Raw genomic sequence first — 14,554 nt, forward strand, 5'->3', positions numbered from 1 at the left:
TGTTTAATAATTCTCTGTATATTAGTGAAGCATGATCCATTCAAAAAATGAAATGTTATATTTTTCCTTTAATGTCTGTGAGGATGTACATAACCAACAGCATATGAGATACAGTAAACCTAGTAAACGCGGGTATGAAGTGTTTACAGAAGGAATATCAGTATTTTAATAGGCTTTACATTTCTTCTAACATTCTAGTTTTGTTAATCAGAAGTCTCTGGTTAAAATGATCAAAATGAAACATTGTTTCACCCTAGACTTTATCATATGAAAAACAGTAATCACAGTATATTGAAGGCTTCTTCATGCCATAAAGCCGGAGCCTCCCATTAAGTCGTGAAACCGCTCAAAATCAATTATGCACAACATACATAATTCATTGAATCTGTTATTCTTCTCATCAAATACACTTTGATTCATTGTTAGATGTGCAGCATATTGACATTTCATGTCAGCTCAAATGATAATTTAATCATTTAAAGAATGTTTCAACCATCAAATGACTTTAAAAGACAGTTAAATTACTAGAAATGAAAACTCTGTTAATTACTCACCCTTGTCGTTCCAAACCCGTAAGACCAAAAACAGATATTTCTGTTGAAATCCAAAATCTTGAACCATCCTCCGCCATTAATTGTATCTCTCGATAATGGCGAAAGACGGTAACTGAGTCGAGAAGGATTGTTGAACTTTTGTTTCTTGGCCTGGGAACATTTCAGTCACATTGCTGTCTATGCATGGTCAGAAAGTTTGCGTATCTCATCAAAAATCTGAAGATGAACAAAAGTCTTACGTGTTTGTAACGACATAAGGGTGAATAAGAATTTTCATATTTGGGTGAACTATCCCTCAAAGGAGAAGTTCACTTCCAAAACAAGAATGTACAGATAATTTACTCGCCCCTAGACCTCCAAGATGCTCCTGTCTGTGTTTTTTGAGGAAAACATTTCAAGATTTCTCTCCATATAGTGGATGTCTATGGTGCCCCCAAGTTTGAACTTCCAAAATGCAGTTTAAATGCAGCTTCAAAGGGCTCTAAACAATTCCAGCCAAGGAAGAAAGGTCTTATCTAGCGAAACGATCAGTTATTTTTAAAAAAAATGAACAATTTACATACTTTTTAACATCAAATGCACATCTTGTCTTCTGCGTGTACGCTGTGTATGGTTCAAGACAGTTAGGGAATGTCTTATTTTCTCATTTTCTCCAACTTCAAAAATTGTCCAACATCTCTGCAGAAGTACAGACCCAGTGTTTACAAAGTAAACGTACAAAAATCAAATGGCCTTTATGAACAACAAAAAAAGTTAAAACAGCGATGTAGGGCGATTTTTTGACTACCCTAAACGTCTTGAAGTGGAAAACATGCAGAGCTAGACAAGATGAGCATTTGGGGTGAAAAAGTATATAAATTGTAATTTTTTTTTTAGAAAATAACTGATTGTTGCAATAGATAAGACCCTTCTTCCTTGTCTTGGATCATTTAGAGCCCTTTCACGCTGCATTTTAACTGCATTTTTTTAGTTCAAACTCGGGGGCACCATAGAAGTTCACTATACAGAAGGAAATCCTGAAATGTTTTCATCAAAACACATAATTTCTTTATGACTGAAGAAAGGAAGACATGAACATCATAGATGACAAGGGGGTGAGTAGATTATCTGTAAATTTTTGTTTTGGAAGTGAACTTCTCCTTTAAAAGCATATCATTTTTTGTCCTTGTCTAACGTGAACAGAAAACTCAATCTCAGCATGGTCTCTTCACACAAAAAGCAAAAGTGCAAGGAATCTCATCCTGAAATGAATGGTTTGATGCACAGGCAGTGACCGGCTTTACTAGACATCACATTTCTGTGGCATGTTAGCATGTTAATGTCGGGCAAAAGGACCTGTGTGAGAAGTAAATGTGCACGAAAGCAAAGTAAATGAAACTGCATTCTTTAATGTGCAACCAAATACTCCACGTATACATGAATGCACATTGAAGACCAAACATTGAGGCATAATACAGTATATGAGATGTTCTCTGTACATACAGTTGATCGATGAGTAGAAAATGTATTTAGAGATGAGATGAGTCTAAGCACAGTTTTTTGCAAACACCGTAACCACAGACTACAGTCTACGTGGTATTTCAAACACTCATGCGCTGAAAGAAAACCCTTAGAGGCATGCAACTACAAGAACAGAGAGTATTAAATCAACAGCAAAGACCGACATCATTGCAGGCAATGAATTCTAATTCAATCAAAAACACTCTCGTTTTCTGTCATGGTGGCAGCGAGGCTCTCTCCTCTTCCTCCTATTGGGCACCTAAGCCCACCCAGTCCCTTAAAGCTGATTGGTGGAGCAGATCCCTCAGGCACAGTGCTGTACATCCCAATGAGACACGAGTAAGAGGGGAGGACAGATTAATGCTCCTCTACATGGAAAAGCAGTGGTAGCACAGTAGGATTATACTCTAGATTACACACAGAGAGACAGACAGGGATGACTGACGGCTCGGAAGTGGACTTTCCCCATCCTATCCAGAAGCGTTGATGTAGAGCTGACTCTGCAGGATGTAGTCGATGACAGGCTGGCTCAGGTAATCCACCACGTGACCGTCGCCATGCTGAAGAGCGAGTCTGGTGAGGAGAAAAGCAAGAAGGTTACGGTATAGAACGAAAAGATGAATTATGTGCAGACGGTGAGAATACGCACCTGCTCTTGGTGGAACTGACGACTGACATTGGGTGGTCGATTTCATCCTTTACCACAATTATGTTGTCCTAGGAGTAGAAAACCAAATCTGTGTAAATGTAAATATGCTCTAAACTGTATGCATTTACTCTGTAGTAAAACAGTTGCTGTGAAAAATGTTGTATAATACCTTATGCTTTCGGAGCACAGATGAATGGTTCATTATCCTTTCTGTGTCAACTCCATCCCGAGGAACCACCACTATCCCGAAATCCCCCACAATCACTTCCATCTAGAAAATATAATAATCACATATTTAATTGAGTTTAACAACACATCTGAATTTGTATTCATATTCTAGCTATTTTATTAATTGAGAAATCAAAACTGATGCTATTTACTTTATTAATATATGTTTCCAGTCTTATTGTGTCATCAGTGTTAATTCTAGTTAATTGTAATTTCCTAAATCCACATTTTGCTCAAAATTTTAGTGCCTTACATATCAATCAGTTATACACAATCGTTATTACATTTTTGGAAGCCAGTTTCCGCAACTGAACAGTGTGATAAAAATTTGCAATTGGCAATTCACAATTGCGAGTTATAAAGTCAGAATTGCGAGATATAAACTTGCAATTGTAATAAAGTTATAAAGTTTTTTAAAGGGAAAAAAAGACTGTTCTTAGAATTGCTATTTTGCAATTGAATGTTTGCGATAAAGTCAGAAAATTCGCAATTCTGACTTTTTTTCTTGCAAATGCGAGTTCCTATCTCTCCATTCTGACTTTTTTCTCAGAATTGTGAAATATAAACTCAAATTTGTGAGTTATAAAGTTTTTTGAGGGGGACAAAAAACACTGACATGTTCTCAGAATTGCGATTTTGCAATTTAATGTTTGCAATAAAGTCCGAAAATTCATAATTCTGACTTTTTTCTTGTAATTGCGAGTCTGTCTCGCAATTCAGACTTTTTTCCTTGCAATTCCGGAAAAATCTTTTATACAAACTCAAGTTTTAAAGTTTTTTGAGGGGGACAAAAAAAACTGACATGTTCTCAGAATTGCGATTTTGCAGTGGCGTGTTATGAAGTCAGAATTCTGAGATATAAACTTGCAATTCTAAGAAAAAAAGTCACAATTGCGAGACAAAAAATTGTAATTCTGACTTTTTCCTTGCAATTGAAGGTTTATCTTTTGCAGTTCTGACTTTTAAAAGTAAAAAAAACAAGCCACCTACTGGTAAAAGTTATTTGTAGTTGTCGTTTTTTTTTTACTTTTAAAACTGGATTTTCCAAAAGATGGGCAAAAAAAGCAGTTTTTGTATAAAAACCCATTAAAAAAATATTTATTTATTAATTTATATATATTTAAAAAATATCACTAACCCACTGAAAACTGCACAAATGTAGAGTAAAAACTTTAATAAACAGAAAAAAATATTGCAATTACATCATACTGACAGTAGGTGGAGACAAGTGACAAGTATCTTGACTCAACCGATTAGAACTGCATATTAGCATACTACTCCTAGTATTATATTATCTTTCAATGCAAAACTAGGAGTAGTATTCTAGTATGCTGTTCCGATTTTCATTACTTGACTTAAAAAATACTTAAAAGTGATTATGTGTAAGATTGAGTCACTAATTCTGTATTTAAAAAATCATTCAAAACACTGATTCACGTGTTTTGTGACACTTGGTATTGCTTTTTCTTTAAATGGACCTATTTCATTGATGGAGCAAAACAGACATCGTTTTCTTTCATTAACGTTTTTCAATATCATGCCAACTGCACCTCAATGGTGTGAATTATAAATAAGGATGTGATTACTTGCATGTGATATTGCTTAATTTATGTGAACATACAAAATATATGCTAGAAAAATACATTTTACAAAATATTTAGACATTTGTGACAGGGAAAGATAAATGGAATTATATCTTACATCACTTTCGTTCCACAAGCCAGGGATGCAGAAAGATTCCAGGAGATCGCTGCCACAAAGGAGCAAAATACGCAACTCTGGACAAACCACAATCACAGTTACACATCAACCCATGAAAAAACACCAGCCACAGTAATGAGATGTTTTTCTTTCGCTGTGGGGGTAAACACAACAACTCTGATAAGATGAAAAACAAACGAGTCACATTTTCCCCATGAGGAGGAAGAATGAGGCACTACACAGCACACAGATGTCTTCTTCACAGTATATAGACAAACACCATCACATTTGCCTGTCTTTGTCTTATTTAATGTTATTTATATTTTCCTGAGGAGAAATACACAGTGAGTGTTTTTCCCTCCCTGGGCAAACTGTGTATTTTCTGACGATGACTCAAAGTGACAAGCAAGGACTGATTTGAAAACCAAAACCAAGGCAAGGAAAATCACATCGTCTCACCGATTTCCTCGTAGCGCATTGCAGTACCAAGGTTGGCATTTTCGTCTGTTCAGAAAAAAAACAGAAAGGCATGGGAGATCACAGAGATGATTGATTAACTGCAAATCATCAGAGTCATGTAAAATTGATACACATCCTGTGTGAAGCGTATGAATAATTCAAAATAATTACACGGAATTATGTTATTTCTAGAACCAAATTACAAGGCTGTGGTGTATCTCTGTAACTGACATTTTTTCTCCACGTTTTTATTGAAAGGTGTTGAAATGGTGACATTATAATTACATGCTTCAAGGTCTGGGGTGATTAATTTAATGCATTAATATGGTGTAAATAATTATTTAAAAATGAACACAAAAATTAAATAAATAAGTTGACGGTTTGTAATGTCTATTCAGTGTTTTTTGTCTATCATAATAATAATGTAAAGTCTTAATAATCTGTTTTTTATTTTTTTATTTTATTTATTTTTTTACAAATATTCGTATATGTGATTTATTGATTTATTGTGATCAATGTGATTTTGTATGATCTTGAGATTCAACTTTTCACACTGAGGACAGCTGAGGGACAACTATTACAGATGCTCACTGATGCTTCAGACGGAAACACAATGGGAAACATGTAAGTTTTTTCTGTAGCTTCTGAAAGGTGTTACTAAAAGAAAAAAAATATGATATTTAGGCAAAGTAAGAAAAATTTACACATCCTCATTCTGTTCAAAAGTTTACACCCTTGCTCTTAATGCATCGCTTTTCCTTTTGAAGCATCAGTGAGCGTTCAACTATTATTGAACACTCTAAAATTCAACTATTATTTTCTCTTGTGGACTATATGTAAACGTCTTTTATGTGAAATATCCAATTAAGGTGAGTAGAAAATAAAAAATAACATGCATTTTGTATGATCCCTCTTAGTTTGGTAAAATAATTGACATTTAGCAGATGTAAACTTTTGACTTCAATTGTAAACTCTACATCTCACAATTTAGTTCCCCCCCCCCCCCCTTTTAACTAGCAAATCATACTTTTTCCTCACAATTTTGACTTTATGCCTCATAATTCAGACTTTTGTTTTCGGAAATGCAAGATATAAATTCAGTATTGTGAGAGAAAAAAGTATGAATTGTGAGATAAAAAGTTACAATTACCATTTGAATTGTTTATCACCTGTCGGAAACAAGCTTACATAGTCGTCTGAGGGTTTGTTATACTAGTTGACTACTCGGTTACAAAATCCCGAATATGTAGTACATACTGTACACAAACATAGCAACTTACCAACGAAGGTAAAACGCTCCATGTGTGGGCGAACACAGCAAATTTTACCCAGGCTTTCGCTCATCTTTCCCCAAAGCTTAACTGGAGAAAAAGAGACATCAGTCAATCATAAAAATGCCTGTTCTCCAGAACACACAACATTAACATCTGAACATTTTAAAAATAACTTACTAGCCACAGACTTGTTAGCTTGGTTTTGGTATATAGGAGATGTTCCGTTTTGGGGCTGGCCAATCACAGGGGTGGTGGAAGGTGTGTTCACATTGGAAAGAATGCACCCTGTGACTCTCTGCGAAGGAACAATAAAGTTTATTACTTCAAGATTGCATACAAGTACAAAACGTTATAGCATTCAGATTTAATTTTGTACTAACCTTCATTAGATCTCGGTGATGCTCCAAAACGCTGCAAGTGGTCTGCCAGGTGTCCTGGTAGCACTCCCAAGGATCCACTCTGCAGAAGACCATTAATCCATCAAACATTTTATGTGCATTCTACAATATATATCCATCATCAATATAACTCAAGGCTGCTGAAGTATATATGCTACATAGCATTCTTGTTATGAGGGTGGTGCCAAGCTACATTCTGGCTGATTGACAGTTACCTGATCCAATCAGAAGACTGAACTGCCAGCTGACACATGGTGAGACGATGTCTGCTTGAGACAAGGCCCTAGAAAAGCAGAAAAGAAACAGAAAAGTGAACCCTCTAGGCATCCACCTAACAATAAGTAGAATATCCAAACTTCAAACAATATTCTTAGGTTGTCTGCTTGGTGAAAGAAGGAGAACCTATTTGATCAACATAAAACCCATTATTCAAACATTTGCCTTTTTCAGATAATCAGGATTCAAAGCACAATGATTTCCAGAATGATTTCTAGTGTTATACCTCTGCACACAAAGGATTAAAATTGGAATGATTGAATCCTGCTTCCTAAAGCATTTATTATTTATATTTTGTTGCTAAGAGAGAAGAAATCTAGGCCAAAGTTCTTTTTAATTCAGAGTTCTGTTGATAATATTAGAGATGATTCGTATGATTCAGATTAAAACCTTTATTAAAACAGTTGTTCGGCAAGGATGTGGCCGAATAGTGAATCCGAATAATGCATTCTATGGAGCCACTAAAGGGACATGGTTAACCGCTTGCTAGCGGTAGCCTGTTACATTACAGTACATAAAATATCCCTTACCACATAAACAGAGTGAGAAGAGAGGACTAAGAGGATGATGGTGAGTGATTTTCAGATCCTGAGATTCACTGACAAACATCTAATCTTGTAAAATGTGTGGTAAGTAATGCCGCTCCGTATAATACACAGAGTACGTGATCGCATTCAAAAGCAATTTTAGGGCAATCAATGCATATTAATAGCAACTCACTGATGCCCGCAATTTATATACAGTATAATTACCCAATGATATAATTGTGCGCATAACGCATTGAAATATATACCGTTGAGGTCAAAAGTTTACATACACAAAATGTTAATTATTTTACCAAAATGAGAAGGATCAAATGAATGTTATTTTTTTATTTAGTACTGACCTTAATAAGATATTTCACATAAAATATGTTTACATATAGTCCACAAGAGAATAATAGTTAGAATAGAATTTATAAAATGACCCTGTTCAAAAATTAACATACACTTGCTTATTAAAACTGTGTTGTTACCTGAATGATCCACAGCTGTGTGTTTAATGATAGTTGTTCAAGAGTCCCTTGTTTGTCCTAAACAGTTAAACTGCCCGCTTTTCTTCAGAAACAACAAATTCCCACAAATTCTTTGGGTTTTTTAGCATTTTTTGTGTATTTGAACCCTTTCCAACAATGACTGTATGATTTTGAGATCCATCTTTTCACACTGAGCACAACTGAGAGACTCATATGCACCTATTACAGAAGGTTCAAATGCTCACTGATGCTCTAGAAGGAAAAACGATGCATTAAGAGCTATGGGGTGAAAACTTTTGAACAAAGATGTGTACATTTTTTACTTATTTTGCTTAAATTTAATATTTTTTCACTTAGTACTGCCCTTCAGAAGCTACAATATATACTCACATGTTTCCCAGAAGACAAACTAAGTTAAATTTACTCTGATCTTCAAATTAAAAATTTTTTTACCCCCAGCTCTTAATGCATTGTGTTTGGAAAGTCATTGATGAAAAGAGTTCAAATTCACAAAATGCTAAAAAATAAAGAATTCGTGGGACCTCAAGGATTTTTCTGAAGAACAGTGGGCAGGTTCTAACAAAGGACTCATGAACAACTATTACTAAATAAAAAAAAAAACACAGCTATGGATCATTCTGGTAAAGACACAGTATTAAGAATCAAGTGCATGTAAACTTTTGAAAAGGGTAATTTTTTATAAATTCAGCTATTTTTTTCTCTTGTGGACTATAATATGTAAGCATCTTTGAGTGAAATATCTTGTATGACACATCTTGTATGATCCCTCTTATTTTAGTAAAATAATTAACATTTTGCAAATTCTGCTAGGTGTATGTAAACTTTTGACCTCAACTGTATTTTTTCCTCCCATCTCATATTTATTTCCTTTTAGGTTCTGTTACACGTCATTTCCTTCCGCTGTTTGTATGGGGATTTTGTAACACTTTTTGCAGGCTACATAGATACACCAATAGATGGCGTCAAGTGAACTGAGCTGATTTGTTAATTTACGTTGATTCATTTAGGATATGAAACAAGTGAGTATGTGTAAGTCACTGAATCATTTCCTTATTCAAAAACACTCATTCATTTAAGAACAACACTACTTGTCTTGCTCAAAGATGTGCAGTATGGCTGTGATATCGCTTAAATATACAATGCTCTTACCGGTTTGCCATAGGAATCATGTACAGGTGAGATGATACCCCCGATCACTATGAATCGTCCAGTCTTGTGTAAGTACTCTCTGGCCTTTTCTGCAAACCAAACAAGTCACTTTATTATCTCATGAGCATTTTTTTGTTTTCAGTAACACACTATATGCCTGTTATAAAGGTAGCTTGAATGAAAGGAATTCTCTTAGAGACATAAAAAAGTAAAACAAGGCCTTTTATGTGAGGACAGCAACTCTGATGACTAATTTCTGATTTCTCTCACGATGTACGCACTATGCTTCATCTTGTAATATAACCTCACAACCCCAGCCCCATCAAAATATTGACAGAAGTGAATGTCAGAAACAAGATCTCCTGCTGGGAAAAACGAGGCAGACATAAAATGAAATAATCTGAACAAATCTCTAAAGAAAATATCTCTGGTGTGCAAAAGAAACTACAAAGAAAGAAAAAATGAGGCCACATCGAAAAGCTGACGCTATGGAAACCTAGCTATTCAATACCTAATAAATCTATTTTATTTAGTAGTATCAGATATCTAAGTGGTTCAGCATAACCTACTTGATACCAATCATCCTTGTCAGAAGCATTGCTCAGAACAAGCCATAAACCCATTCTTATTTTTGTAACTCAAAATATGCAAAGGCATGCAGGAGGGAAGGAAGGCTTAAAAATTAGGTCACGGACACACAGATGCTTTTGCTTCAGGGGAAAACAACAGAATTGTATTGATCAAACTGTGGTACTCCTCATGTTGCTTACACTCTGAGAAATATAGCTGCATTAACTGAATTAAGGAAAGCACAAAGCTCCAAAGGTTTTTTTCCCCCTTTTGTATATCTTGGCACACTGAATTGTTGAGATGGACAAGCCAATGGAAGATTTTTTCTCTCTCGAGTGTCTCTTCTATTCCCTTATGCACTCTTAGTCAAGTTTCTATTGCATACAGTGGTATAAATGTGTATTTCCAGTGCAAAAAGCCAAGCTTTAACCCTCATGTTATTTTGAGATTTACTGTACTTTGTATTAAAATACAAATGCACATCTAAAAATGTTTCTCTGACCTAATCAAACCCATAGGCAAATATTATTGAAGTTTAATCACAAAGCAGACATGCATTTTCATTCTGTCAGATACTGAGAAAGAGAATGTTTTTTATTCATGTAACAGTTTTGAAGGTAATGAAGTATCAAACCAATTTTTTCTAAAATCTTATGACCCTAGGGCTCCCCAGATGGAACATAAGGGGTTAATAAACCACATTCACGTTCATTTAAAAGGGTATTTCTTTTCTTTTAACTTTGTTTTGGTCTTTTTTTATGGAATGGTGACCTTCTGTTCTAATAATTTGAATAATTATTAAATAATAATTTAACTCCCCAGATGGAACATAAGGGGTTAATAGACCACATTCAGGTTCATTTAAGAGAGTATTTGTTTTTAACTTTGTTTTGGTCATATATTTTTATGGAGTGGAGACCTTCTGTCCTAATAATTTGAATAATTGATAAATAATAATTTAACTCCCCAGATGGAACCTAAGGGGTTAATTGACCATGTTCTGGTTTATTTAAGAGGTTTTTTCTTTTAACTTTGTTTTGGTCATAATTATTTATGAAGTGGTGACCTTCTATCCTAATAATTTGAATAATTATTCTATAATAATTTAACTCCCTAGATAGAACATAAGGAGTTAATAGACCACATTTAGGTTAATTTAAGAGGGTATTTTTGTCTTTTAACTTTGTTTTGGTCATAATTTTTTACAAAGTGGTAACCTTCTATCCTAATAATTTGAATAACTATTCTATAATAATTAGATAGTAACATAAGGGGTTAATAAACCACATACTGGTTAATTTAAGAGGGTATTTTTTTTTTCTTTTAACTTTGTTTTTGAGTGGTGACCTTCTGTCCTAATAATGTTAATAATTATTAAATAATAATTTAATTTGACTTTGGTATAAAGCAAAGGTCTTGAATTGAATATTGAATTGAATATTTAATTAATGCTTTCGTTTAAAGTAAAATGTTAACTAATGACAAACTGCAGTGATAATTTAATTACACTTTAACCACTTTGTCCTTTATATAAAAATAATGAAGAAAGTAAATTTGAATCTCTGAAAACTCACAAAATTAACAAATTATTTTGAGAAGTTAAATGGATGGAGACAGACATCAATTAAATATTTAAAAACATAAATCAAACTTAGTCCATTTACCTGCCATAGTCGTTCATTTAGTCACACATGACGCATGAAGGTCGCTCTATAAAGTCTCTTAACAGGACCACATCAGAGTTTCGATATACATATTCCCATTCACATTACGTTAAATGTACAGTGTGGACTATTATTTGTCTTCGCAAAAGCGACGTGACTTGCCATCCTTCGCAGAAGTAATGACTAATTACACTTGTTGAAATATCATGAATCATAGTTATATATTGCTTGCGTCCACAAAACCATGGATGAATACAGAGATTCCTTTGCTAAACCCGCGGCTGCGCAGCACCATCATCTGAACCGAAAGATGATTTGATCATTCTGGGTTTTGAGGCCGTCGCCCATTTCAGCACCTTCGCTTTGGACAGCGAACGACAATAAGAATTCATCACAGAAACATCTAATCGATCATCAAACCTGACATTACAATGTCTGAAATCATCACGTTCACCATGAATCCCTTTACATAGACGTACAACACACGGCTGAATTAAAAATCAGCTCGCGCATCCACTCCCTCCAGAACAGGCGAAATACTCACCAAACATATGAATGTGTCCCTTCGTGATGGGGTTGAAACTTCCACATGACAGCAAAATGACATGCGTTTTAGTGGTCTCCGTCATTTTGGTTGCGGTGGTCTATCGTTTTTTAACATATGTCGCCGATTTTAAGGCCTTTTGTTTTGTTGTGAGACCGCAGCAAGAGGCGAGGTTCATTAGGCTGCGGCAGGCGCGAGAGGCAGAGCGTCACTGTGATCTGTTCCTGCGCACTTAAAGGAACATGCGCGTAAGGATGCGAATCAAAGGCTTTCGGTTCCGATTCATATTATGACTATGTTTCCTCTGAACGATTCCTATTCTTTTAACACTTTCTATTTTAGTGGTCGCATTAGAACATGATAACCATTTTCAGACATCAAAAGTCGGAACATGACAGATCAGAAAACTATATTTATTCCTAGGAAATTAAAAAATATCACATATCAGGGTTTGTTATTGCAGCAGAACCAACAAATAGTTTATAAATAAATTAATATTACTTAAAAGTGAAATAATTATATATAATGTGCGATTTATATGTTTATAAAATTGATTAAAAATTGATCAAAATATGATCAAAATTGATTTGACCACAAAATGGCAATATTAATCTTTTATGAATTTCCTTTTGATTTCATTGCATTATGTTTATCCTAAAAATAACAAAATCATGCAAATCAGGGTTTTGGTTTGTTATTTTTTGTTTATAACAAATTAATAAATAATTGTATTTATTTATTATTTATTTAATAAAATAATATATTATTATGGAAATATGAAATTAAAATATACACTACCAGTCAAAAGTTTTTTTTAAAGAATTCTCTTCTGCTCACTAAGCCTGCATTTATTTGATTCAAAATACAGCAAAAGCAGTAATATTGTGAAATATTTTTTTTCTATTTAAAATAGCTGTTTTCTATTTGAATATATTTTAAAAATGGAATTTATTCCTGTGATGAAAGCTACATTTTCAGCGTCATTACTCCTGTCTTTAGTGTCACATGATCTTTCAGAAATCCTTCTAATATGCTGATTTAAACATTTATTATTATTATCATGATTGTTATTTTAAAACAGTTGAGTACATTTTTTTCAGGATTCAGGATTCAGGATTTTTTCAGGATCAGAAAAGGATGGTTTAAATTGATCAAAAGTGATGACATTTATAATGTTACAAAAGATTTCTATTTCAGATAAATCATGTTCTTCTGAACTTTCTAATTTCTAAAGTTTTTTGAGCAGCAAATCAGAATATTAGAATAATTTCTGAATCTGCTTTGAAATCACAGGAATAAATTACATTTTAAGATATTCAAATAGAAAACAGATATGTAAAATAGTAAAAATATTTCAAAATTGAACTGTTTTTGCTGTACTTTGGATCAAATAAATGCAGGCTTGGTGAGCAGAAGAGACTTCTTTAAAAAAATGTTTTGACTGGTAGTGTAGTTAAATGTGATTATTGTTATTCCACAGTTTTACATCTACTTTAGATGTTTGAAAATACTTTTAGATTAAAAACCAGAAAATTCCTTTTAAAAAAATGTACGTTTTAAAAAAATTAGCAGAGGCACATTGGGTGAGACACATATAAGGCTGTATGCCAAAAATGGACACAAACAGGTGTTTCTGAACAGCTGCACAGCTTTCCTTTTAAAACCTTACAGTCTATGATCCCACACAACTGCTAAAAACAAAACAAAAACAAAAAATCTAATTTTTAACAGTCAGTACATTGTATGAAAGAGTCTGAAAAGAAAAACAGAAAAGGTATATTAATTTTTTTACCAGGACATTATCTATTAAGTTTACCCTTTAACTCTAAAACACAACAAAGCATATTTAGAAATATGGCAAAACACCTGTGGAAAAATCAATATGGAAAACTCCTTTAACATATTGTGCCTTATTTTTACAGATTTTCTTATAGTGTAAAGCAGATTGATATCCCCTGTGGATAAAGTGCATTTGCACTCCATGTTTGTCAACACTAAAAATACAGTACATTCATTGCACACATGTGCAGACAAGCAGTCAAGAGAGGCAAGCCAGTGGCCCTCATTAACACTGGCTGCCTCTGTCTCAGACAAAGAGTCCTACGGCTGTATGGTGTGAATCATGGCTCAGTTTGAACAGAGCCTAACTGGATTTGTCTCTCTCAGACCATTCTCAAAGCACTCATAACTAGTCAGCAGCAAATACTGTCCAATATATTATGCAAATGCAATTCAAATTCCAGCTGCTGAACCGAGCTGCATGAATTAATCGCTTCTGCTTGTATTATTCTCATCTGGAAATCGCTTTGGATAATAGCGTCTGCTGCAGTCAATGAATAAATGTAATGAATTCGTTGACGGCAACTGTAGAAATATACATCTGATTATAGTTTTGAATCCGTGCCATTTTACCTTCAGCCTTGCAATTGGAGTCTTGCAAAGGATTATATTTAAGAATTTTCCTCACATATTTGGCATCAGTGATGTGTTTATCAGCACAACGAACACCGTCCTTGATGACAGGCATGTGAATATGGAAGCACGACAGTCAT

The 14,554-nt window shown here is 34.1% G+C and overlaps 1 protein-coding gene across 1 annotated transcript; it reads right to left on the reverse strand.

Moving 5' to 3' along the window:
* Positions 1-1,922: 1,922 nt before the first annotated feature.
* nmnat2 (nicotinamide nucleotide adenylyltransferase 2) lies at positions 1,923-12,206 on the reverse strand. Its single transcript, XM_073848626.1, has 11 exons — positions 12,003-12,206; positions 9,225-9,313; positions 6,979-7,046; positions 6,746-6,824; positions 6,543-6,660; positions 6,372-6,452; positions 5,092-5,136; positions 4,633-4,709; positions 2,873-2,974; positions 2,704-2,771; positions 1,923-2,627 (listed from the first exon to the last, which is right to left on the reverse strand). Exons 1-11 carry the CDS (start codon positions 12,085-12,087, stop codon positions 2,525-2,527), a joined length of 915 nt encoding a protein of 304 aa, XP_073704727.1. The 5' UTR covers positions 12,088-12,206; the 3' UTR covers positions 1,923-2,524.
* Between the last annotated feature and the right edge of the window lie 2,348 nt (positions 12,207-14,554).

The sequence above is a fragment of the Garra rufa genome, chromosome 10 (genome assembly GCF_049309525.1).
Source record: "Garra rufa chromosome 10, GarRuf1.0, whole genome shotgun sequence".
In the NCBI taxonomy this organism is placed as follows: domain Eukaryota; kingdom Metazoa; phylum Chordata; class Actinopteri; order Cypriniformes; family Cyprinidae; genus Garra; species Garra rufa.